At 30.7% G+C, this 24866-nt stretch overlaps 12 protein-coding genes across 12 annotated transcripts; 9 read left to right on the forward strand and 3 right to left on the reverse strand.

Moving 5' to 3' along the window:
* Window positions 1-1271: 1271 nt before the first annotated feature.
* BX663DRAFT_438154 (uncharacterized protein) lies at window positions 1272-1960 on the reverse strand (the record flags this gene model as incomplete). Its single annotated transcript, XM_051523264.1, has 2 exons — window positions 1272-1734; window positions 1797-1960. The coding sequence occupies 2 exons, from the start codon at window positions 1958-1960 to the stop codon at window positions 1272-1274; spliced, it is 627 nt and encodes a 208-aa protein (XP_051380952.1).
* Window positions 1961-2613: 653 nt separating this feature from the next.
* Window positions 2614-5714, forward strand: BX663DRAFT_475984 (uncharacterized protein). Its single transcript, XM_051524257.1, has 2 exons — window positions 2614-3182; window positions 3245-5714. Exons 1-2 carry the CDS (start codon window positions 2699-2701, stop codon window positions 5626-5628), a joined length of 2868 nt encoding a protein of 955 aa, XP_051380953.1. The 5' UTR covers window positions 2614-2698; the 3' UTR covers window positions 5629-5714.
* BX663DRAFT_515884 (uncharacterized protein) lies at window positions 5706-6245 on the forward strand. The gene is made up of 2 exons (XM_051528505.1): window positions 5706-5928; window positions 5994-6245. Exons 1-2 carry the CDS (start codon window positions 5742-5744, stop codon window positions 6149-6151), a joined length of 345 nt encoding a protein of 114 aa, XP_051380954.1. The 5' UTR covers window positions 5706-5741; the 3' UTR covers window positions 6152-6245.
* A 31-nt stretch (window positions 6246-6276) lies between these two features.
* Window positions 6277-6944, forward strand: BX663DRAFT_515886 (uncharacterized protein). Its single transcript, XM_051528506.1, has 2 exons — window positions 6277-6485; window positions 6547-6944. Exons 1-2 carry the CDS (start codon window positions 6403-6405, stop codon window positions 6893-6895), a joined length of 432 nt encoding a protein of 143 aa, XP_051380955.1. The 5' UTR covers window positions 6277-6402; the 3' UTR covers window positions 6896-6944.
* A 4068-nt stretch (window positions 6945-11012) lies between these two features.
* Window positions 11013-11412, forward strand: BX663DRAFT_141008 (uncharacterized protein). The gene has a single exon (XM_051521572.1). It carries the CDS (start codon window positions 11153-11155, stop codon window positions 11396-11398), a length of 246 nt encoding a protein of 81 aa, XP_051380956.1. The 5' UTR covers window positions 11013-11152; the 3' UTR covers window positions 11399-11412.
* A 1510-nt stretch (window positions 11413-12922) lies between these two features.
* BX663DRAFT_562684 (Rho GTPase activation protein) lies at window positions 12923-14387 on the forward strand. Its single transcript, XM_051531977.1, has 4 exons — window positions 12923-13059; window positions 13125-13265; window positions 13341-13556; window positions 13618-14387. Exons 1-4 carry the CDS (start codon window positions 12951-12953, stop codon window positions 14262-14264), a joined length of 1113 nt encoding a protein of 370 aa, XP_051380957.1. The 5' UTR covers window positions 12923-12950; the 3' UTR covers window positions 14265-14387.
* A 134-nt stretch (window positions 14388-14521) lies between these two features.
* On the forward strand, window positions 14522-15214 carry BX663DRAFT_553612 (uncharacterized protein; the record flags this gene model as incomplete). The annotated part of the gene is made up of 1 exon (XM_051531461.1): window positions 14522-15214. The coding sequence occupies one exon, from the start codon at window positions 14522-14524 to the stop codon at window positions 15212-15214; it is 693 nt and encodes a 230-aa protein (XP_051380958.1).
* On the reverse strand, window positions 15203-17515 carry BX663DRAFT_544510 (uncharacterized protein). The gene is made up of 2 exons (XM_051530894.1): window positions 17066-17515; window positions 15203-16975 (listed from the first exon to the last, which is right to left on the reverse strand). The coding sequence occupies exons 1-2, from the start codon at window positions 17467-17469 to the stop codon at window positions 15280-15282; spliced, it is 2100 nt and encodes a 699-aa protein (XP_051380959.1). The 5' UTR covers window positions 17470-17515; the 3' UTR covers window positions 15203-15279.
* A 1806-nt stretch (window positions 17516-19321) lies between these two features.
* BX663DRAFT_515895 (peptidase C13 family-domain-containing protein) lies at window positions 19322-20868 on the reverse strand. The gene is made up of 4 exons (XM_051528507.1): window positions 20704-20868; window positions 20356-20617; window positions 19970-20262; window positions 19322-19901 (listed from the first exon to the last, which is right to left on the reverse strand). The coding sequence occupies exons 1-4, from the start codon at window positions 20824-20826 to the stop codon at window positions 19785-19787; spliced, it is 795 nt and encodes a 264-aa protein (XP_051380960.1). The 5' UTR covers window positions 20827-20868; the 3' UTR covers window positions 19322-19784.
* A 295-nt stretch (window positions 20869-21163) lies between these two features.
* Window positions 21164-22321, forward strand: BX663DRAFT_515896 (uncharacterized protein). Its single transcript, XM_051528508.1, has one exon. The coding sequence runs from the start codon at window positions 21199-21201 to the stop codon at window positions 22198-22200; it is 1002 nt and encodes a 333-aa protein (XP_051380961.1). The 5' UTR covers window positions 21164-21198; the 3' UTR covers window positions 22201-22321.
* Window positions 22263-23019, forward strand: BX663DRAFT_515899 (uncharacterized protein). The gene is made up of 2 exons (XM_051528509.1): window positions 22263-22544; window positions 22630-23019. The coding sequence occupies exons 1-2, from the start codon at window positions 22298-22300 to the stop codon at window positions 22908-22910; spliced, it is 528 nt and encodes a 175-aa protein (XP_051380962.1). The 5' UTR covers window positions 22263-22297; the 3' UTR covers window positions 22911-23019.
* Window positions 23020-23238: 219 nt separating this feature from the next.
* BX663DRAFT_515900 (uncharacterized protein) lies at window positions 23239-24846 on the forward strand. Its single transcript, XM_051528510.1, has one exon. It carries the CDS (start codon window positions 23305-23307, stop codon window positions 24748-24750), a length of 1446 nt encoding a protein of 481 aa, XP_051380963.1. The 5' UTR covers window positions 23239-23304; the 3' UTR covers window positions 24751-24846.
* Window positions 24847-24866: the final 20 nt, after the last annotated feature.

Below are 24866 nucleotides of genomic sequence, written 5' to 3' on the forward strand. Positions count from 1 at the left end.
AGGTTAACTTTTATTTTATAATGGACTTTTTTTTTTTTGATTTACCCTTTGAATTTGCATCTGTGTCTCACCATACTGTCGATAATTAGGCATTTTTCTAGTTTCATCAACAGTCTATCATATAAATGATTTAGTATATATACTTGTATCTTGTAATACATATATATATTTATATATACAATAAAACTTTACTTGTTTTCCTATCCCATCTATATATTGATATATATCTTTATCTTCGTGATAATGTAGTTTATATACAGTATTTTGAGCAACATACTATTTATGTATACAATTAATATATCTTATATATACGTGTATATATATATTCTTACCAATTGTCGTAACTTTCTTTGATACATATTACATGATCTAACCCATCCAAGAGACGATCCAACAGCAAATTGACCATGATGCTCGGATGTAGCAGTTGTCCAACAAAACCCAGGTATTTCACCATACCTGATCTTGGCAGTTGTACCATCTACATTAAGCCCGATTGCCTGTGTTATATTATCTGTATCCGAGTAAATCATCATTGCACTATGTCCTGTCCAAGCACAGTTAGCAATCACAGCTATATATACGTATATATTTATGAAATGAATAATGTAAGTTATATACACACACACACATATATATATATACACATATTTATATATATTTATAGTTTACATCTAGCTCGAAATAGAGTCAATGGTATAAAAGGATCATTAATATCAATCAAAGAAACTCGTCCATCAAATCCAGTCATCACTATTTTTTCAGGATAATAATGTCCATTCCAAGAAAGTGCACGTATTGCGGAATCTAAAGGTATACAACTGAATATTAAATGTTGATTTCTCAATGCAGTCTCATTCACTTCTTCTGAATTTTGTAATGCTGACTCCATATCCCATATTGTTAAATTGCCTAGAGTATGACCAGCAGCTAATTTATCATGACCTCCCCAAGCGATTGTTAATGCTCTCGATGTTGCGATAGAGAAAGTACATCTTGATTTATTGATACGTACTATAACAGAACATGAGTCATGGTATAAACATAAATTAAGGAAAGTAAACTTACAATAAATAGTCTCTTTATCGTTTGTATCTGGACACATGTGCTTTCTAATTGCCTTGGGATGAGGAACAATTATAGTACGTATTGTACCATCGCCACATGCAAAAGACAGTATGCCTAATTTAGGTAATTCATTATCATTCTTACAGATATCCTAATAAAACCAAATAAATTACACTGTATATGCATAGATGTATTACGATATTTTATTCTTTGTTTATACTTACATTATCTTCATAGACACCATATGGACACCATCTTAGATCAAAAATAACCCCATAATCATGCAGTAAACATAAATCTAAAACGGGTTCTTCATAAGGTACTTCCACACTTAATATCATTCTCCAAATTTGAATGCAGTTTTTATATGCTCCCGTAGGCTGTCTCTGATTCATCTCTATGTGTTCTTCTGAATTTCCTTTGTATCCTCCAACTGCCAAATACTGTACCTTTGTGTCTTCTTGAGGAGAAGGAGGTGATTTAGGTACAAATCCTAAGCCCCATATACTTCCACCTGTATTAAGTACAAATCCTCTTTTATATTCAAAATGATCATCAAGTTTAATCGATCCAAATGTAGGTAGATCAACAGTTGTCTTTTTCTCTTGTATGCCTATTGTTAATTGAATATCCTGTTCTCTTATTGGAAAATAATCTTTTGCTTCACTAAAAAGTAAATATAAGTTTATATATGTATATATAATGCGATGCAAAATAATTATACATACCTTTTATCAATCACGGTCCATTCTTCCTTTTTGGCATGTACATCTTGATATATGGTTCGGTTATAAATGTGTGATGTATCAATCAGATAATCAGCAGAAGGACCTTCAAAATCAAATTCCAAACCGTTTACAGGTGACGGTAATATATTGTCTTTTTTACCCATCAATCGTGTTTTTTTTTCTCTTTTCTTTACAAAATAAAAATATGTTTACACGAGATGACTTTTTTTTTTTTTTTTTTTTTTTTTTTTTTTTTTTTTATATACATATAAAAAAAAAATAATAATCTGTGTTTAAATATAGTTTTGCCATTTCAGTAGACTTTTATGAAAATCATGCATCCATTTTATATAAAGGCTTTTAATAACCTTGAATAGTAGCAAGTTAATTTATTTTAACATTATTATGAAATAGATTAAACAATAAGAAGTAACCAATAAACATAAAATCGAGCTAAAAAATATGTATATATTTACATATATAAGCAAAATAGAGTAAGTTATGTTTTGTTTTTCTTTTTTTTTTTAGATTCAATATTTTAAACGCGTCAAAGTCTACCCTCTAATCTACTATTTTATTGATATTGCACAAACTATTATTAACCAACAGAATGCATTATTTAATATACTCTATTTCGCAAAAAAAAAAAAGAAAAAAAGAAAAAAAAAATTACAAATATTAAGATATTGTCAACAAACAGGGGAGCGTGTTTGATTGGCTAATGTGACTTATTATGATGTCGTTTTTTTTTTTTTTTTTTTTTTCTTAATCTCTAAATTATGTTTACAAATATATACATATTTTCTTTTTTTTTTTTTTTTTTTTGTCTATTGCCCTCGAGATAAAAAAAAAAAAAAAATACACTTCATTCAACGAATTCGTCTATGTGTGTATAATAAATTATGATGTCAATATTAAAAGAAAGGCATTTATTTTATGACAACATATGGACAACGCAAACGCCTTTATTTTTCATACCAACTATTCTTTTTATATTTGTCAGCGTTATTGGTTTATTCAGATACAACCAAACAAGGCATGTACCATGGAAAGACGTCTTTAGTCCTCTTGTTTCACCCCAAGAACGACTTTCACCTCTGTCAAAATTAATTGTTTATTTAGCAGCAACTGTCACTTTCTCTTTCTTGTTGGATAGTTTTATATTATTAGCCAGAGTTATGTTTGACAGTCATTTGGCAATAATGACCATGTATTATATTGGAATAGCTTGGCTTACATGGGTTATTGCCTTAATTTGCTTAATGGATGAATCCCATAAGTTTTCAAGATGGTATTGGTCACAATATCTTTTCTTTTTATTAGCTGCCTTTGGTGAGACTATAATAGGTTGGTTATGGCTTATGAATATTTATAAACCAAAACCAGGTAAAGTTGTTATATCAAAAAAAAAAGGCATTTATACTTATTTTACCTTTAAAAAAAAATAGGTACTGTATTTACTATGTATGATCGCTTTGCATTTGCTATTTTTTGCATTCGTTATATATTGGAAGTATCAATTGCTGTATTATCGATGATTCAATTGATAAATACAAAGCGTCATATTAAATCGAGAAATGCAACAGAGTCTTCACCATTGCTTAATTCTACTGCTAATTATGGTACGACACATCAAGAGGAGGAGGCTATTGATACTAAAAAGGATAAGAAGGGTGGCTTCCAGAACTTTTGGAAGAAGCTAAAAAAAGTCATGCCCTTTATTTGGCCCCACAAAAATTATAAATTACAAAACCTTGTCGTCATCTGTTTCTTGCTTATGTTATTTGGATTGATGGTCAATGTTTGGACCCCCTTGCAAATTGGTCGTGTCGTTGATCAATTCAGTAGGGAACCTGAAACATTTGCATGGCTTGCTGTGTGTGCCTATGTCGGGTTCAAATTCCTGCAGGGTGGATCAGGCCTCGTACAGGCTGTTCAGAATTGGTTATGGATTCCTGTAGGTCAATTTACAACACGTGAAATATCTGTAAAATTATTTGCTCATCTCCATAATTTGTCATTGCATTATCATATTAACCGTAAAACGGGTGAAGTATTACGAGTTGTTGATCGTGGCACTAACAGTGTTGTTCAGCTCTTATCTCAAATCGTCTTTCAAATGTTTCCTGCTTTAGCAAACATTTTAATTGCTGTCGTTGTATTCTCAATTCAGTTTTCAATTCCATTTGGTTTTATCGTCTTTGTCACAATGTCCCTCTATCTCTACACAACCATTCGAATGACAGAATGGCGTACTGGATTCAGACGTAAAATGATTGAATTAGATAACTTTGCACGAACGAAGGCGGTTGACTCTCTTTTGAATTTTGAAACTGTCAAATACTACAATGCTGAAGAATTTGAAGTGACACGGTACGATAATGCAATCGTGGCCTACCAAAAGGCGGACTACATCAACTCTGTCTCACTTAATGTTCTCAACTTGACTCAAAATGCAGTCATCACTGCCGGTCTCTTGGCAGGTTCGCTCTTGTTTGCCTGGGAGGTCTATCAAGATCGTCTCACACCTGGTGACTTTGTCTCATTCAATGTTTATATGATGCAACTTTACACTCCCTTGCATTTCTTTGGTACCTATTATCGTATGATTCAACAAAACTTTATTGATATGGAAAAGATGTTTGATTTATTTGAAGTTGAAGAAACAGTCAAGGATGCACCTGATGCGGGTGAACTGGTGGTTACTGAAGGTCATGTCAAATTTGATCATGTTTCCTTTTCTTATGATAACCGACAAACTGCCTTGAATAGTATTTCCTTTGAAATCCCACAGGGTAAAACGGTAGCCTTAGTAGGGCCCTCAGGCGGTGGTAAATCTACTATCCTTCGTCTCTTATTCCGATTTTATGATCCAGCTTCAGGTCATGTTTATATTGATGGACAAGACATTGCATCTGTGAAACAAACATCGTTGCGACAAAACATCGGTGTTGTCCCTCAAGACACAGTTTTATTCAACGATACCATCATGTATAATATCCGATATGGACGTGTAGATGCCTCAGATGAGGATGTCTATCGTGCTGCTAAGGCTGCTCAAATTCATGATAAAATCTTGTCCTTCCCTGAAGGCTATGATACAAAAGTAGGTGAACGTGGTTTGCGTTTAAGTGGTGGTGAAAAGCAGCGTGTTGCCATTGCTCGTACTATTCTCAAGGATCCTGCTATTATTCTGTTGGATGAGGCAACCAGTGCATTAGATACCACGACCGAACGTCATATTCAAGAGGCCCTATCAGAAATGACAAAGGGTCGTACAACACTTGTGATTGCGCATCGATTATCAACTATTGTCAATGCTGATTTGATTCTAGTGATCAAAGATGGACAAGTGATGGAGTCTGGAAACCATGAGTCATTAATTCACGGAGCATTAAATGGTGAGAACAAAGGAATCTATTATGAAATGTGGCAAAAGCAACTGGAAGATCCTCATGAAGGCAGTGCTACAACTGTGGGTACTGCAAACAGCGGAACTATAACACCCAAGATCAATGTGATACCTCCTAAGCCTGCGTTAACAGAAGAACCTACTAGTTTATTAAATGAAGAAGAAACAAATAAAAAGCAAGTTGTAAAGACAGATGCTATTCAAACAAAGATAGTCTCTGAAGAAGAAAAAAAGAATGAGAATCAAACTAATGAAGACCAAGACAAAAAGGATAATGAAGAGAATGAAAACGTAGGCAGTAGTAGTGATGTAAATCAAAAAGAAATAACCACAACCTCTCCTTTAATTCAGCCCGCTCCATCCATGAGTAAAACACGCCGTAATAAAAAAAAGAAGAAGAGAAGCAAAAGCACTAAATAAATTAGAATGATTGGCTGTTGTAAAATAAGAATAAAATAAAATAAATAAAATAAAATAAATGGCTAAATGTATTTTTTTTTTTTTTTAATTTAATTTAACTTTACAATCATTCGATGAAACAATTAAACTTACTTTTAGTTTTGTTCTTTTACTTACTAAATTACCATGTGAATGCGTTTGATTTTAAATCCATCTTATTTGGAAGTGGTAGTAAAGATTCAATCAAAGAAGCAACAACGACCTCATCTATTCCCTTTGGTACGCCCATTGTTCAATTGAGTAAAAGCGATCGTCGGTCAAGTAAGTAAACACACACATAAATGAGAGCTATATAAAGAAACTTAATTTTTTATTACATTGAATAGATATACCATGCAATTATTATTTGTGCAAAGATACGGAAACTTGTGTCAAACATCCTTTAGATTGTCCCTGTCGGTTAGAGACAGACAAAAAATGCATAATTGGCGATAATAACTGGTTTATATGTATTCGAGGCGATCAATCATGTGATCAACTATAATGCTTTTTTGTTATATCTATCTATCTATATTTATATACATATAATTATATATCACTTCTTCTATCGAGAGAGTTTATACATGCATTTTTTTTTTTTTTTTTTTTTTTTTTTTGCATAATATAATGATAAAATACAAGTTGGCGTATTATATTATATTATTATTTCTTTCTTTCTTTCTTTCTTTCTTTTCTTATGTGTCATATTATATCAAACCTTTTCTCTCTTCTTCTTCTTCTTCTGTAATAGATACAATGTGCTCTGATATTAGTTACAAAGACATAATACTTTATAAAACTGAGAATTGTAGAAATTGGAATGAAATGGGATTTTGTAGGTATGTTTTTTTTTCATATACAACTGATATAAATTTTTTTTATTTACATGACATATCCAAGATATGGTAAAAGATGTCGTTATGCTCACGGACAAGAAGAATTGCGACCTATTTTACGTTCAAATCAATACAAGACAAAGACATGTAGAGCTTATCATGAATATGGCACTTGCTCTTATGGAGTTCGATGTACCTTTATTCATCATCCAGAAGATGACAATCAGATAAAGTCTACTTTTGATTGCTCTTCGATTGATTCGATAACGAAAAAAGGATTATCTTCTACTCGTTCATATAATAATAATAATAACAGCAATGCTTCTTGTTTTGTATCAAAAAATATATGGGATTCTGTTGTTGGATTATCATCTTATGAACCAAGTAGTAACAATAGATATCACTGTCTATAAATAGGAAATACGAAGGGAGATATATACACATACATGTATACCTATATACCTATATACCTATATATATATATATATATGTATATATTTCTACTTTTTTTTATGAGCTTCATTACTCTTTATTTATTGCATTTATGTGTTATTATTTTATTTTATTTTATTTTATTTTATTTTATTTTTTATTTTCATGTATAAAATAGAGCTTTACATATCGTAAGAGTACCTTATACAGGTATAATTAGTATTTTTTTTTCTTTTGGTGATTTTTATCATTTTACTCGGGCATAATTGATTGTATAGTAGTATTTAATAATTACATGTAATTTACGAATTGGTTCTTCTCCTTTTTTGACATATTAGAATTGGATTTATAAATCATTTCTAAATACGCTACAATAAGTGATGAAGCATGCTCATATATTAGTATATGTATTTGTAAAAGTTAAAAGCAAAAGTGTAGAATTGTGAAAGTAATCTTTCATTTATTCTATTCTATTTTCGAAAAAAAAAGAGACTTACTTCTTTATTAACATATAGTCTGATAAAGCTTCTGTCATATATATTTGTATACTATTCATCTTACTAGTCTATCAACATTATGATAAACTACTAATATATGACACATTTATCTTTCTTTAATCATAGTGAATAAATATTCTGTTAGCTCAAATGCTTATTAAAAAGGATATATTACCAAAAACCAAAAAAAAGAGACTAAAAGCCTTTCTTAGTTAGCGCCAAAGGAGTCATTGGTGGTAATTAAATACATGAGAATATTCGTTTTTCATTCACTAGAGTTCTATTATTTATGTACATACAACAGATAATGTTCTATTTTCAATTATGACAACTGGTAAACATATGTGAGCTGCGTAGAAATAGATCTGAATATAATAATAAAGATCGCCTTTTTATTTTTTCTTTTTTACTAAAATAAAATATTATTTATTATAAAGCCTCGCTTTTCTTTTTAATCATTTAAACTGTACATGCATGTATCTTCTTTATTTTTCTATATTTATAACATTTACCATCTATTTTTATCAGTTATAACCAAGACAATTAAAAAATGTATTTAATTTGAAGGAAATTTATCTCTGTGCATACCGAAATTAACTTACTTGATCTATAGACTATTTCATAGCAAGACTATCTCATTCCCTTTAGGATGAGAATGAATAGTATTCTTTTCTGCATCTCCTTCTTCTTGCTTTTTAAACTTTATTATATAAAATGTCAATTAAAGCAAAAAAAAAAAAAAAAAAAAATCAAGTATTAGACTTGTATATCATGATGTATATATAATACTTGTTTAAATTTTATTGTTATAAAGAAAAACTTGTTTTCTATATGACTTGACCTTTGATAAATGAATTCGATATACTCTTTTTAATTAATCCCTTTATTTTATTTTTTTTTAACGGTAAAATTATCCAGTGTGCCTTTTAAAGGCCTTGTTGGTAATATGATATGACTTTCAGTCACTGGGTTTGATTCTTTTGTTTTGTTTTAGTAACAACTTCATACTGCAAAATGCCTATTATCACGATGGGTCTACATTGCTATTTTTAATTAGAATATTACAGCCAAAACCTGTTTTTTCTTTTATTCTCATTGATATTACTAATTTAACAATCCTGTTTGCACTCTTTCTGCTAGTCTTTACACCAACTTATAAAGATGATAATCAATACAGTACATAAACAACTACAAAGCTTATTTAGTTAGTATTGAATCATCTTCTACAAGTCGTTATTACATAAAAGCTTTTTTTTTTTCATTTATAATTAATAATAAAAAAGGGGTAATGATCCAATTAGCCAGTAGCTTTCTTTTATATAATAATAAAAAAAAGACTACTGTTTCCAGAAGCAACCAATCGTGGAGGTTGATCATTATGTGCTTCCTTTCACAGTCATATTTAACGAGAGACGTGAAAACTCCAAATGAAAGATACTCTCGGGATTTGAATATTTTAAGTGACCAATACATCCAAATAACTTCACTGGGGGGATTTATTATTTAGAGTGACCATTATCCGGAGAATATCACTGAGGATTTATTGTTTATAGTGACCAATATCCTCAGAATATCACTTTCACAAAGGAAAAGAAAAAGAAAAAAAGAAAAACAAAAAAAAATCTATTTTTCTTTCCCTATTTATATTTTTTTTTTCACATAAACAAAAGGTTTATAATAGGCACAGTGCTTTATTGTGGCTTATTGTTTTCTATTAGTGGACATTTAACGATATGACTCTGTTTAGATCATCATACATATTGAATGTATTACAGCTTCTCCTTTTTTATTTATTTATTTATTTAAACGGAGCTTTTTTACCCTCCCCTTTCTCTGTTGCTGCTTATATAAATTTTGTCTATTTATAGACTTTAGTATAATTGACTCTATTCTTTGAGTATATAAAAGGATATTAACGAGTAATACTATAGAAATATCTGAGAGTAGCTTGTATATATGTATACCATTTTTTTTATCTACAGTTGTGGTTGAAATAAAAAAAAAAGTATTCATTTATCTCTTGAGTTATTATAATTATTAGCTGCCTCTTATCAAATTATAAATTATTTGCTGTAAGCTGTGATATCAGATTATCTTTTCTCAGTAAACAATTTATTTATTTATTGAATAAATAAAGGGAAATGGAACAGTAGAATAAATGCTAATTGTAACCAATAGAGATATATACCATTATGTATATTCTTTGTACTATTTTGTATCGTGCAGACAAATATAGAGCTCTCTTTATTCTGAGGTGTAGAAAATACATATCTAATAGAAACGTATAAAAGAAAATGTGTGTCACAAGCTGATGTTTCTTAGTTAAACAAGTAGATCACTATAAAATTATTACTCAAGAGATTCTAACTAGACTCTCTTAAAACTCTTCTAATCTACCTCATCGAATAATATCAAAACATATAAGTCTTTGTTATTTATAACATATTTTATTCGGTCGTTCACTAACACTTTTCTGTTTCACATCCTATCGCAGACTACTTCTTTAACAATTCTTATAAACATTCGTCAATTTAATAAAAGTCATTAATAAAGACTATAAGTAATTCATCAAATACTAACTATGTAAAGATAGTTAACTAAAACCAAGTCAAACTATCCTTTCATTTTATTACTAAAGAGCATTCATACATAAATTCAAATATCATTGATGAGTTACAACACTATGAAAATAATCAAGAGTAGTACAAATTAAAGCTTAGTTCCTGACATATACAACATGTATACAGTGATACAATATGTGTTTATATATCCTTGTTACTTTAAAAATGGTCAAATCTATAGCTTGTTAACATCAGTTAAATATACAACTTTAGTCAAATTAAATCGTTTTGATGCGCTTAATGAAACCTATGTCTTATTAAAATAGAAACAACTCTTGCTTATCTTCTTTCGAAGACATGAACTATTACCCCCCCCCCCTTCTTTTTTTTTTTTAAGATATTCAACATTTGAACTCCTATATTTGAACACCCATCCCCTTTCTTTAATCAAAGTGTTTCCACCATTAAGCTTTGTAGTAATACAGTGAACACTTATAAAACTAAGATTATAAATTTCTTTCCTGAACTTGTAGAATATGGGCTTGCTTTGACTTAAACCCTCAAACTCTTCATATATAAACTATATATATTAAGTCAGAGTTTGTAGCTAATAGTTGTTTCTGGAAAAAGCCCTTGATTATGAACTTAGCATGCTCTTTTTCCATTTTTCTTTTTGTTTTTCACTTGTGAAAGGTATTGCTTTTTTTTCTTCTTCTTCTTCTTTTCTCTATATCTATCTCATATGCAGCAACTCATTTCTGCTCTGTCCTTGGGGTGAATCCTCATAATTTTGAGGAAGCTCCACAGTGTTTTTAAAACAGTGTATGTCTGTCTCATTGGGAAAAAAAAACAACATATCACATTAATTGACGGTATATCTTTTACAGATTTGCTTATTATTTTTAATCATTAAACAGTTACTAGTTGAATTTTTGTTTATTTTGCAAAATTAATTAAATTTTGTGGGAATACATTTAACAGAAAAATTATTCGCGCATTTTTTTCAAAAAAAAAAAAAAAAAAAAAAAAAAAAAAATAGCGTACATAATTGAAAAAGATTAGCTCTCTTTCTTTACAATATTTAAGAAGGTAAACATTATTTTTGAAGAGGGTTTGGGAAATCGACATGACATTGAGGGAAACGAAGTGACAGAGTTTCCAATGGGAGGTTGATAACGAGATGTATCCAGTCGAAAGCGTAACTGATTACGACCGTTATGCACAATTGAAATCCTCTCGTGAAAGAAATAAAAAACGAAAACTGAAATACCACCAAACGACAAAAAGCAAACGAATAAGGGAACAAAAGCATGTAAACACTATAAGAATGCAGAGAAAGGGAAGCTCTTTTATCTTGTCGAGGAAAAAAGGAATGAGCGTTCGTGCTTCTGCGATGTATCTTAATACCAATGTCCGCACAGCATAAGGCTGGATGACCAAGAACAACAAAACTCCTCAGGAGTACATTTTAAGAGCTACGAGCAGCGGAAGACCAGTGGGTAGACTACCAATCTTAACTGAGGAGCATAAGGACCTCATGATTGAATGGGCAGACAAAAACACCGATTCTGTTACATTAGACGATATACTTAATGTATTGACTGATAGGTTTGGCAAACTCAATATCAGTAAAAGCGGCTTTAACAAATTTGTAAAGGAGAAATGTAAAATTACATTCAAGCAAGCACGTTTACAATCCACAGAGAGAAACAGCCCTGAAAAAAAATTGAAGAGCGTTATCAGTGGGTAAAAAAAATGGGTGGAAACAAATATAGACTTCACCAGCAACTGTGTGTTTATTGATGAAGTTGCTTTCCATATCAATCTTAGAAGAAATTTTTCTTGGTCAAAAGAAGGCGATCGTGCGATTGTGAAAGTACCCAAAACGAGAGTAAAGACAACTACCATTTTAGGTGCAATTTCTCCTTCTGGTGTCGTGAACATCAGTGTAAGAAGACCACGAGCGTTGCCTCCAACAAAAAAAAAAAAGAAAAGTAGTAGGAGGATTCACTTCAGAAGTGAGCAGTAACAGTGATACAGTTACTAGGCATTACTTCAATTTTATCAGTAGTGTTTTGGATGTAATAGACCGTCATGAGGAATTTAAAGGTCATTATCTGATTATGGACAATGTTCCTATTCATAAAACTTCAAGACATTCAAAACCTTATTGTGAGCCAAGACTATAAGTGCGTATATCTGCCCCCTTATTCGCCTGAGCTTAACCCCATCGAACAATTTTGGTCGGCTTGTAAAAGCAAACTTAAAAGAGAGCAGCTTTTGAAAGAAACATTGACTTCAAGAATTGCAGACGCTTGCAATAGAATATTGTACAGTGATCTTCGAAGAGTTTGTAATTATTCTGCTTCGAAGTTTGAAGATTGTCTTGATTGTAAACCTATCTAATAAATTTGCGCATTTTACGTATGCTGAAGTAGTGCTATTTTTTTTTTTTTTTTTTTTTTTTGAAATAATTTTTCCGTTTGGTGTACATTGTCTTTCTAGTAGTATGAATAGTCAGATAAGTTTTAACTTTTTCGCAAAATAGTTGAACTTTATTATATTGCGTATCTTAGTAAGGTATGTATGCATACAATTTAACTCCGAGTGTTATACAAACAATAAAGGTAAAATAATAGTTTTAAAAGAATATAAAGAAAACTACAATTTTTTTTTTTTTTTTTTTTTTTTTTTTTTTTTTTTTTTTTTTTTTTTTTTGTCAAGACATATAAATATTGACATATAGTCATAGATTTATGTACGAAAAGGTTTTTTAAAATCCCGTTTTTTTTTTTCGAATAATTTTTCAAGACTAAGCTTAATTCAATATTCTTTTTCTTTCCTCTTAATGTAATAAAAAATAAATAAATAAATAAATAAATAAATAAATAAATAAATAAATAAATAAATAATTAAATAAATAATTAAATAAATAAATAAAAAATAATAAAAAAAATAAAATAAAATAAAAATATATTATGATATACGATGATACAGAAATTAATAAAAAGCAACAAAATAGTTTGTTGACCTTTTTACTTAATAGTAAAAAGCATTTATTTGGTTCCTATCATAATAAACGAGGCTGTAAGTACAAGCAAGTAAATAAATAAATAAATTCAATTTTTTTTAATCTTAATTTTTCCTTTTAGCATCTAATTCTTCTGCCTTTATTACAAAAGGTATTTTTGGTGCACCTCTAAAATCAGCAAGTCTTTGTGGTTCAACAAGTAAAGATGGATTAACCGTACCAGAACCTGTTTATAGATGCTTTGAAGAGATCATGAAGCGAGGTTAGGATTAGTTTGATATAATATAATATAATATACGCTGAATAAAGAGAGAGAGACTCATGCAGGTTTCTTTAGGCTTATTAATAGAGGGTATCTTTCGACTCTCAGGTGCAGCGCCTGAAATAGATAAACTCTCATTAGATTTTGATAAACCGCCTACCTATGGAAAATATTTAGATTTAAAAAATAACGATATTCATGCTATTACAGGCGTTGTAAAGAGATATTTAAGACAATTACCTGAACCAGTTATACCAACGTCTTTTCATGATAACTTTATTCAACTTTATGGTAAATAAGAATTTAATCTTTATTTATCATGACTCACTCACTCTTGATAACTGACTCATAGATGAAGCTACTAAAAAGATAATCACGTCTTCTTCTATCATTAACTTGTTTGCTACTTTAATACAACAATTACCTATCGAACACTTTCATCTCATTCATTATATCATTTTATTATCCTCTAAAATACAACTTCATTCAAATATTAATATGATGAATCCTGAAGCATTAGCAGTCGTCTTGGCCCCTGTCTGTACAGGTCTTTTGGAAACAGAAACAATTTCAGTTACAAATAAAAAGCGTCTCATAAGTATCTTTATGGAAGCTAACACTAAATGGACTCGTATCTGGACTCTTTTAATTGAACATAGTCATGATCTATTAGAACATTGGAAACCAACTTTAATGTGGCAAGTCGTTTTAGGTCATCATACAGTCCCTTGCCATCATTATACCTCTACTACTACTACTACGACTACGACTACGACTACTATTACGCATGATATAAATCAATCTTCTTTAAATAACAGTAGTTTTGAGAATCAACAACAAGAGACTTTCTTAGATATTGCTCCACCTTTGTTCTCTTCTTCTGCTGCTAAAAGAAAATCAACAACACATATCTCTGATAAATATAAAGTGATTGTGATGAGATCAAAGCAAAAGTCAATGTCATATAACACTAAAAGTAGTATGGTAGTTCAACGTTAAAATACATGCATATATATACCCGCTTTATTTTCTATCTTATTTATAACAGATTATACCCCCTTCTCCCTTATACCAAATAGTGAGGAAGATGTTTTAATAAATAATAATAATAATAAAAACCGATTTCTTTTATATGTTATTTTTCTTCAAGTATATAACCCTGAAGACTTTTTTTTTTTTTCATCTTTAAATAAAATTGCATTATTGTTCTATTTTTTTATTATTATTATTATTATTATTATTTATTTCCAAAGAAAATGAGGAGAAAACAACAGGTTATCGTCTATATACCATTACCTAAAGACGATAAAGAACAGGCACTTTCGCTCATTCGCAACAATAATAACAGAGAAAATACGATTCAATCATCGATTCTTAACAACATTTATCCGCGTCGTTTTTATAATTATAGAAATGATAGTCTTAGATACATTGGTAATGACTTGATTGAGAAAGAAAAATCCGTAAAGATTCAACTTGAAAAAAATAAAACAAACCATCTTGAAAGTTCCTTGAGGATACCTAGGCCAGCACTCTTGGATAGATCAACACGCACTACACGATTGAGAAAGAATCAAGACGATGATCGTTCACGAAATAATAAATTTTATGAAAAGAGAAAGAAGCAAGAGCTTTTGAATTTCAAAGTAGACGATGGTCATGATTTGCCTGCTAGAGAACGTTTCCAAATTGGCAACAAGGGACGATTATTGACAAAGAATGAATTAAAGCAAAACATCAAAAACACTTGTAGAACATGCAGTCGATTATTCAAAAATACATATTACTTTAATAAGCATATGGTCTTGATTCACAAGATGGAAATGCAGCCAAAGAGGAAAATAGGTCTTGGTAAGAAAGTCTGTAAGATCTGTAAAAAGACGTTTACTAGTTCCCTACTTTTACAATGGCATCATGGAAGTAATCATTCAAAAAGATTAAATAAATAAATAAAATTATTTTTATTTTATTGATTTTCATATATATGTATATTGTACATAAAGTTGTCTCAATTTTATAAGACGACATCAGTAGTAGTAGTAGTAGTAGGAATAACAGGTGGTGTAACTATCTTTCGATTCTTTCGGTAATGTCGTGTTTCAGTTGGATCAAATCCTCCTGCTTCATGTCCAAAGACAGCCCATTCTGGTGTCTTGGCTATATAATCCATGCTCGTAAATGGCTTACCGCTCTTTACAAGCTCAAAGAATTTATCATAATCAATATGCGTATACCATTCTCCATTAATCTTGAATTCCTTGCGTGCAATCAAGATGGAACATGAATGTGCATGCTCTGCTGCAATCTCATACTCTCCACCTAAACGAGCAACTACCTGTCGACAAAAGTCAATCACTTCTACATGAAATGGAACATTAGCCATTGTCAAGTCACTTGCACCACTATAACCACAATAAGTGACACCCTTGACTTCAATAAATGAGGGCTTTCCACGATGTATTAATTCAATATAACCGTCAATCTCAGCTGTATTATATCCTTTCACAAGTGTCATACGATAGACTGTACGTTGCCCTTTAAGTGATAATTGCTCTAAACAGTTCAAGAAACGCTCCCAAAAATCTCTAAAAAGGGGACGATCTAGCTTTTTAAGAGAATCCTTGGTTGCTGCATCTACACTGACATAAAGCTGTGTGACGGGGACCATATCTCTAATTTTATCTGGGAATTGAGCATTGGTTACCAAGAAGGAAGAAATGTTCTTTTCATGTAACTTGTTAACAAACTCATTGATATAAGGATAGAAGATGGGTTCTCCAACGAGCGAAAGTGCACAATGACGTACTCGAAAGGCCTCTTGGAAACGGTCTGCTTTGACACCAGGTACACCTTTGAGTTGCTTGATCATCTTGTAATGATTTTCAAGTGCGCCATCCAAGATAAACTGAGGGTCATCCACTTGCCAACGCCAGGTAGTACCGACTGGATTAGTATGATGTCTCCAACAAAAGACACATTTATTAGCACAGGCCAAGGAAGGTGTAGTTTCCATACAAAGATGGCTTTGGATCCCATAAAATGCCCGTTTATAACAAAAGCCGCGACCTCTTAAGGCAGATTTTGTCCAACGACAGATCTTGACACCAGAGTGGGTACCAACCACTTTATAGCCTTGCTTTGTCAAGTTTTTATGAATCATAGGTGAAACCATAGCACGAGGCTCTGTTTTAGTGACTGTAGTTTCGCCAATAGTTCGTTTTGGGTTTGCTTTACTGTTTTCAAATTCTTGCTCTTCTTCAGCACGACGTTCTTTAGCAGCTTTAATTTTAGATGCCATTTTACCCATATCTTCAAGATCTATCATTTCATCGCCAGATCCTTCTTCATCAATAGTAGGAGTTGTTTCTGAAGATTCTTCATTATCGTCTTCATTTTCATCTTCTGATTGAAATGCAATATCTTGAGCAGGTGCAAATTCCAACGTATGTTGATCTTGGAGCTCAGTAATAAATCCATTTGCCCAATCCTCAAATTGCCCCTTTTGATCTGCATTTTTATCACATTCACCTAAAGGATAAATACGAGTAGCACCTAAGCGTCCTAGCCATTTATCAATATTGGCAGCTGCTACAATAAATTCCTCTCCATAAGCTGAATCACCCAATCCACAAACTGCATATCTTAATTTCTTCAATGCATCACGATCAACTCGGAAGTCATAACGAAGATCATGAAGCCAATTAGTAAACCTAAAAAAGAAAAAAAAAGTTGAATATATATTTTTTTTTAAATTCTATAATACATATAAATATACATATATTTATATAACAATGTCATACCAATCCAAAGGTCCTTCTACATTGTAAGTTGATAAAATAAATATACATACTGCCGTTTCCTGCAGTAAATAATCATTATCATATTCTGTAACGTCTAATACTTCCAATTTTTTCACTGTAAGCGATGAACTATTAATTTTAGCCTGAAGATCAGTAGCCATTGACTTTGCTGTGCCAGTCAGAGATGAAAAAATAATTTTAAGATGATCAATAACAACAGGTTCTTTTTGTTCACATGAGCAGTTGTGTTCTGAAGTAGTTGGTTCTTTTTCGGGAGTAGATTGAGCTTTACAACATCCTTCACCTTTTGAACAACAATCTTCTTGTCCGTCTCTAGGTATCTCAGGACCAATAGAAAGGATGTTGGTAAATCCATACAATAAGCTATTAACAAAGTTACTCATTGTAAGAGAAGGAGAGAAAGAGAGACTTGAGATTATTGTATATATTAAAAAAAAAAAAAAGGATTTTATAGTTGAAACCTTTTTTTTTTTCTTACAGGTAGTGACTCGTTTCATAAAGCAGATAGTAATTGGCTGTGTTCATTCCGGAATTAGATTTCTCCACTTTTTTTTTTCCCCCTTGAAAAGCTGCTTTCAGTATAAATGTTAGTTATGGATTTATATTGTTAAAATACTTGTGTCTTTTCAAATTTAAGCCTTCAGAAAAGAAAGAAATATAGCTTACATCTGGAATATGCATCTTTAATGAACTTGTAATATTTTAAACTGCGTTATTAAGCTTGAAGTGGAGAAATAATATACAAGCGTTAATTAATGTAATTATCTCAGGAACTAAAGTATGAGACAAAATCAATTTTTTTTTTCCTTGAATCCAATAATTAAAATACTGAGTTTAACCGCTATTTTCAGAAAATGATAAATTGACAGTAGAATAGCTGCATATACAATGACCGACCTATTTAGCTTTGTGCTTCTTTGAATAAAATTGTGTACATAAAAAAAAAAATGCGCTAAAAAAAAATTATTGTTCAAAAAATAACAACAGATTTATTCTATTTAAGATTTATAGAATATTTTAATGAATCAAGCGAATAGTCTTCAGGGGATTTTATTAACGCTTTTTATAATTTCTAGTTTAGCGTATAGAATAGTATTCCCTTCTTCTGTACAGTTTTTAATTGCTCTTTTGTAATATATAGAATGTGGGTTATTATTGAACAAAATAAATTGCTTCGGTGGTGACTTGTATTTATCAGACACTCATAGAGTCTTCGATAGTATTATCAATATGCTTGACTTGACAATTTTGAATAGTAAAAAGAAAAATAGACATATCAAACAATTGCTGGCTGCTCCTGCGAATGTCATCCTAGTTAAAAGTCGACATGCATGTAAAATTATTTTATATTACTATTGAATATATATCGGATCCATACTCCATCACTTGTATGAAATAATTTAATCTTCTTCGATTAAATAATAATAATGGCAATGATAATGATAATAATAGTAATAATAATAACGCATATGACATCGAAAATGGTACCAAATCTACCGACGAAGAAAATAATGATAGTGATTCAACATCAAAGGCACTGAGTACAGGAGCAACAGTTGGTATAGCTGTCGCCTGTGTTGCTGTGGTAAGGATATTTATATATATATGAAGGCTTAATTCTATATAATTCATCAACACTTATTTATTTTATAGGCTATAATCGCTGCTGCAGTAATTGTATTTTATGTACGTAAAAAGAAGAAGACGACTACCAATAATAATAAAAATCAATACTACGATGAGAATGATAGCCATGACATTAATAATGATAATAATAATAATAATAATATAATGGATGAAGTGGATTGGGACAAGATAGAAGAGAATTATTTAGAGATGCCTGCATTACCTCAAACAAATAATAATCATTACCAGGCATCTATTCATAGTAATCATCATACACCTATCTCGACAGTGCCTTATAGTGAAAATGAATCTACTACAGTTGTAAGCAACAATAATAGCTATCATCATTGCCACCAATTAAAGACTGTACAACCTGATTCTGTAAATATGTATCAGCATCCAAATGAATACAATAATGTATCAAAGCCAAATACTTATTTTTTTTTGCTAGCAGTGTTATATGTATCTAATAAATAGATACTCGTTTTGCCAAAATTCACAACTATAAAGATAGGAGGTATGCTCAACACACTCTATTTCCTTACTTATATATATACGTACATATATATATGCATATGTATATATATTACAAATAAAAATAGATTGTATGTTGAATATAGGAATCTATCCAGGTCTATAATAAAATGATACTAATATCAAATTATTTAAAATACACTGTTTTATTACATAACTGTTTTCATTGCAATATATCCAATCATGACTGTTGATAATATACCAAAAATAAATGGTGTCCAATTATTAAAATTGGATCTCTCAACTAAAAATGAATGATAAAGATGCTGGTCTCCTGAATGATTCCTATAAGGCATTCTATGCTTATGTTCTTCTTCAATAACTGTTTCTTCTTCAATAAGAGGGTATCGACTTCTTGTTAATTCTACATTTTGAACATTTCCAAAAAAATCAGTTACTTTGACTTTATCAAGAGGACGATTGAATAAGTCAGAACGAATACCAGGATGAGAGGCAATCTTGACAGGATCATATGTATTAAACTACAAAGAATGAGTTATTAATAAAACTGTATTTATAAAGCCTTCCCTCTCTGTCTTCATACCAACTCTTGTAACGTCTTGTTACTTGTCATATCAATGTTTTCAAGAAATTCCAAGTTATAATACGTAAAACTATCAATAACGGCAACGCCAATATCATAATCTGTGTGATGCTAGTTATAAAAAAAAATATATATATATAAGCTAAAATAATTACTTTTATCATCATTCATATTCTTACAGAATAAGAACTTTCATCTAGACGACTACTTCCGGTAGCTAGAATATTAGTTGAGTTGATTTTACTATACATTGTGTTGGCTTGACAAGTATCGATCATAAAAAGAATTTCATTGTATCGTTTCTTTTCAGACATTTGTTTAAAGGCATCTGCTAAATCATATGCACTAATCTCCTCTGCATCTTGAAATTTAAGGAATTCATCACCTCCATGGCCTGTCATGTATACAAGAATGTTTGATCGATCATCTGATAATAATCTTTTTGAACGAGGTGTATCAGGCGATACTCGACCTGCCATAAAATAAGAATAAGTATTTTATGCAAAAAAAAAAAAAAAAAAAAAAAAAAAAAAAAAAAAAAAAAAATTGTACATGCTTTAATTACCTGTTAGCATACGAATAAAGTTCTCTACTGTTACTTCGTATCCTCTATAGTCTACTTCTACGTTATCACCATATAAATCCAATAAACGGTTTGCATTATTGTAAACAGTTGCTGGATATTTATTACGTGGATTACAAGAGACGTCGTCAGCTAACATGAGAATGATATTAGAATCTGGAATGCCAAGTCGTTTTACTGTGCGATATATAGATAATGTGTTTGCTACATGACGATAATTAAACCAGAAACGAGATGTGCATACCTATACGTATATAAAAAAAGAGAGTAATGAATTAACAATAATAACAAAAAAAAAAAAAAAAAAAAAAAACCGTTATATAAACCTACCAGTACTGCCCAGTTATTTGTATGACCACTTGAACTAAAAAAGCCCTCTACTTGTTCATTACAAAATATACATTTAAAGAAAAGGAATAAAAGAGTTAATAAACTCCATTTCCATTTTGTCATTGTTAATAATTATAGAATAAAGATTTTTTTAAAAAAAAAAAAAAAGGAACAACGAATATTTAATAAATTAAATTCAAAGTCCATAATATATGAAATTCTATTTATATACAATAAACAAGCCTTGACTTATACAGTGCAAATGATCCTTTAGTACAAAAGCTCTATTTGATATGTAAGGCAACGAACTACTCATTTGTTTAATAGTATTAAATATTTTTATGTTTATGACTCTTTTTTTTTTTTTTTTTTCAATTCTCCTCCTTTTTACTTATTAACAATGCATATATAACACCCTTCCCTTTTTTTTTTTGTTTGTTTTTTTTGGTTTTTCTTTTTCTTTCTTTCTTTCTTTCTTTCTTTCTTTCTTTAATCATGTTAGAAGTAACAATGGAACATGATGACACAATGGATGCTTTTAAACCCATCGAACTCAAGGGTGAATCTGAATCAGATAAGGATCTTATCATCGACTCCCTGAGTGAATCACTCACAATTCACAAAGATATTGTTGAACGCATTCAAAATGAAACGGATGAACTCCAATATAGGTATGAGACACTCGAAAAACCTGAACGTCAATATATTTTTGAACAAGAAAAGCAACGAATTCAGGAAGAACAACAAGAGATGACATTACGACTTGAACGCCTCGAACATGCTCATAAAGCCCTAGTGGATCAGTTAGAGGCCAAGGAGATAGAATATCAACGTATGGAAAGTCGATTTCAATCTCATGTTCAACTGAATGGAAAAGATGCTTCATCATTAGAAACTAGTGTTCGAGATGTATTGTCTGACATTCATGAATTGTGTGTGTCGTTAGAGGTGATTGATAAAAAGGAACTTGAGCAGATGTTTGGATCAAAAGAAATAATATGGAAAACAGAAAAGTGGTTGGTGGATAAAATTGTAAATAAAATCTGGAAGACACCGATACATCCTGGTATACCTTTGAACAATGCCTTTGAAAAAGTCCACAAATGGATCGAAAGGCGTAACGTAGCTTGGGCAACACGTATCAAGCAACATCTAGTAGGATTTATGGTAAAAGAGTCAAGTCAGGAAACAAACATTGCGCGAGCCAAATTGATCGAGGAAGTGTTAAAAGATGTTGAAAAAATCTATCTTGTAAATAAAAAAGTGAAAGAAAAATGGGAAGAGATTGTGGATAAGGCACTGGAGTTAAATGTACTATTGAAATGTGAAGATGTGACTATATTAAATATTGAGGAAGGAACAGCATTTAATAAGCACATTATGACAAATGTGAATAAACAAGATGGAAAAATAGTAGAATTCGTTATTTCTCCACCGTTTGTAGCTTCAAATGCTGAAAAAGGATTTTTGGTTCAAGCTCAAGTGTATTGTGTATAAACTGTTGTGTTTCAAATTAATAATTTTTTATTTTATTTTATTTTATTTTATTTTATTTTATTTTTCTTTTTAATTTTTTTCTTTTTGCATACAAATAATGAATAAAGAATCATTAGCTAAGCATGCAATTAAGACTTTTACACATAATTTACAACAATCAACAGTATCACAGCATAATGAACAACAACAAACTAATAAACACTGGTGGCGTATGAAAAAATCACAACCTTCAATTTTGTCAAAAGAAGAGCAAAAATTACTAAACCGAGTTAAATCAAGGGCTCATTTCCTGGATCGAGGATTTTCTTGTTGTTGCTTCCAAATAGGTTTTGATGGGCTCATAGGTAATAATAATATTAAAAAAAAAGAAGGAGAGAGAGAGAGAAAAGAAAGAATTGGAATAAGGTAAATTGACAACTTGTTTCATAGGCTTTATTCCTATTATAGGTGACTTTATTAGCTTTTTATTAGCCCTTCAACTCGTTCATATGTGTATGACAGCAAATCTGCCTAATAGCTTAGTGTCAATAATGATGTTTAATATTGCGTTTGATTTTATAATAGGGCTCATACCAGTTGCAGGTGATTTTTTTGATATTATGTACAAGTGCAATACAAAGAATGCATTGTTGTTTGAGAACTATTTGTTAGACAGAAGAAAGAAAGAAGAGAGTTTACTACTGCAGAATAATAATACTGCTATAATGTAATCATGAAAAAAAAATCATATACCCATTAAATCGTTGTTTAACGGTTCTATCAAAGACAAATAAAAAATAAAATGTACGAGAACTCTTATAAACGTACTACATTACTATATACCATAAATTTATGATTTGAGTGCAAATCGTCACAGTTTATTTCTCTTCATATTTGCTATGTTTAAGTGACTTGAAGTTTCACTAATATAAATAAAGCAATTTTATTTGTCTCCTTAATTGAATGTCTAGATTAAAATAATATCATTTGATTTGATTTGTTTGGTTACATCTGATAAGCAACAACAACAAAAAAAAAAAAAAAAAATTGAATTACAGATTTTTTTTTAAGGTTTATTAATCTTTAATAGCTTTCATTTTTTTTTTTCCCCTGAACATTCTGATCATGACTCGATCATCACCATGGTCCGATCTTTCAATAGAAATTTTACAGCTTATATTTTCTTATAATTTCTCAAATATAGATCTTCATCACTGCCAGCTTGTCTGTAAATCTTGGTCACGAGCTGCCCATTATACCCTCTATTCTCAAATCTTTTTAACTAGTCTTCCTAAAGCCCTTCGTTTCCTTCACACACTTAACACCTTACCTAGCTTTGGATTGCTTGTCAAACAAATTATATTCTCAAATCAAGTATTTAAGAGAAGAGGCTATCCTTTAGTGTCATTTGAGGAATGGGACATATATCGTATCTTTGATAATTTAGGAGAACTATGTCCTAATGTTCAAAAAGTTGAAATGAGGTTCCCAGACAGATATTACTGGATGAGCCTTGCAAGAGGTCGTAAGTTATTAGGACACTGGAAACGTCTTAAGGAGGTTCAATTACCTTTATCAGGATTTGAAGAAGAGATGGCCTTTGTCGATTCGGTGATGGCCTTTAAGGATACATTAGAAGAACTTGTGGTAAATCTAGATTATCATAAACTAGCAGAAGAGCGCTACTATACCGTTATTTGGCAAAACCTTGGTCAATTTGTGTCTCTAAAAAGACTTGATTTACATCAAATGACACAAACGGGGAACTTGGTAGAATTAGAACAGAAAATGAAGGAACTATCGCCTACCGTCTCATCTGTCTCCTTTGGTACATATACAGAAAAGAATATTTTCGAGAGTAAACCTCACAACTTGTCCTTGGTTCGATCATGTCCTTACGTAAGATCTCTCAAAGTAAATACAGTGATTATAGATAATAATGCGATTGATTACTTGATGCACAAGTTTCCTCACCTTTCTCACTTAACACTTAACACGGGGTGCGACAACATGACAAACTGGTTCATGTATCTTTATGGTTCTTTTGAGTTATGCCAGACATCCAAGTTCATTCATTATTTGGATAAGATGCATTCATTTGACATGATTCTAGCTATCTCTAATGTGGATGACCTATTACATCAACTTATCAACAAGTACTGTGATATGAGGTTTATACTGAGTTTTGAAGATTGTTTTTATTTAGATGATTGCAATATGAATGAGTATCATAAAGAGCCCATTATAAAACTTGAAAGGAAGCAAAGCACTATTACTGCAACACTCTATTTTGTTTGTGAACAGCCAGAAAAGACTATGCAGACATATATCAAAAGATATGGTAATCAAATAAGGAACTATTTGGAAATTCGAAATATGCAACAGATTTATTTGTTAAATGATGTGTTAGAATACTGTACAAATTTGAAGACATTGCATTTAGTAGGTTATAGTAATCTAACGGTCAACAGCCAAATAGTCATCAACAAATCTATTGAAGAGTTGATTTTAGATAATTGTACTGAAGATATCTATAAACAGTTATCGAAGCAATTGCCACAATTAAAGTAGCTTCAAAATATGATAAAACGATTATAAAATACTTTTTTTTTTGTAGTGATTTATTATCAAAGAGCAGTTTGTGTATATAAAATAATATTTTTTTTTCTAGTCTCTTCTATTCTTGA

The sequence above is a fragment of the Cokeromyces recurvatus genome, assembly GCF_025118155.1.
Source record: "Cokeromyces recurvatus strain NRRL 2243 chromosome Unknown BX663scaffold_20, whole genome shotgun sequence".
Classification (NCBI taxonomy): Eukaryota; Fungi; Mucoromycota; class Mucoromycetes; order Mucorales; family Mucoraceae; genus Cokeromyces; species Cokeromyces recurvatus.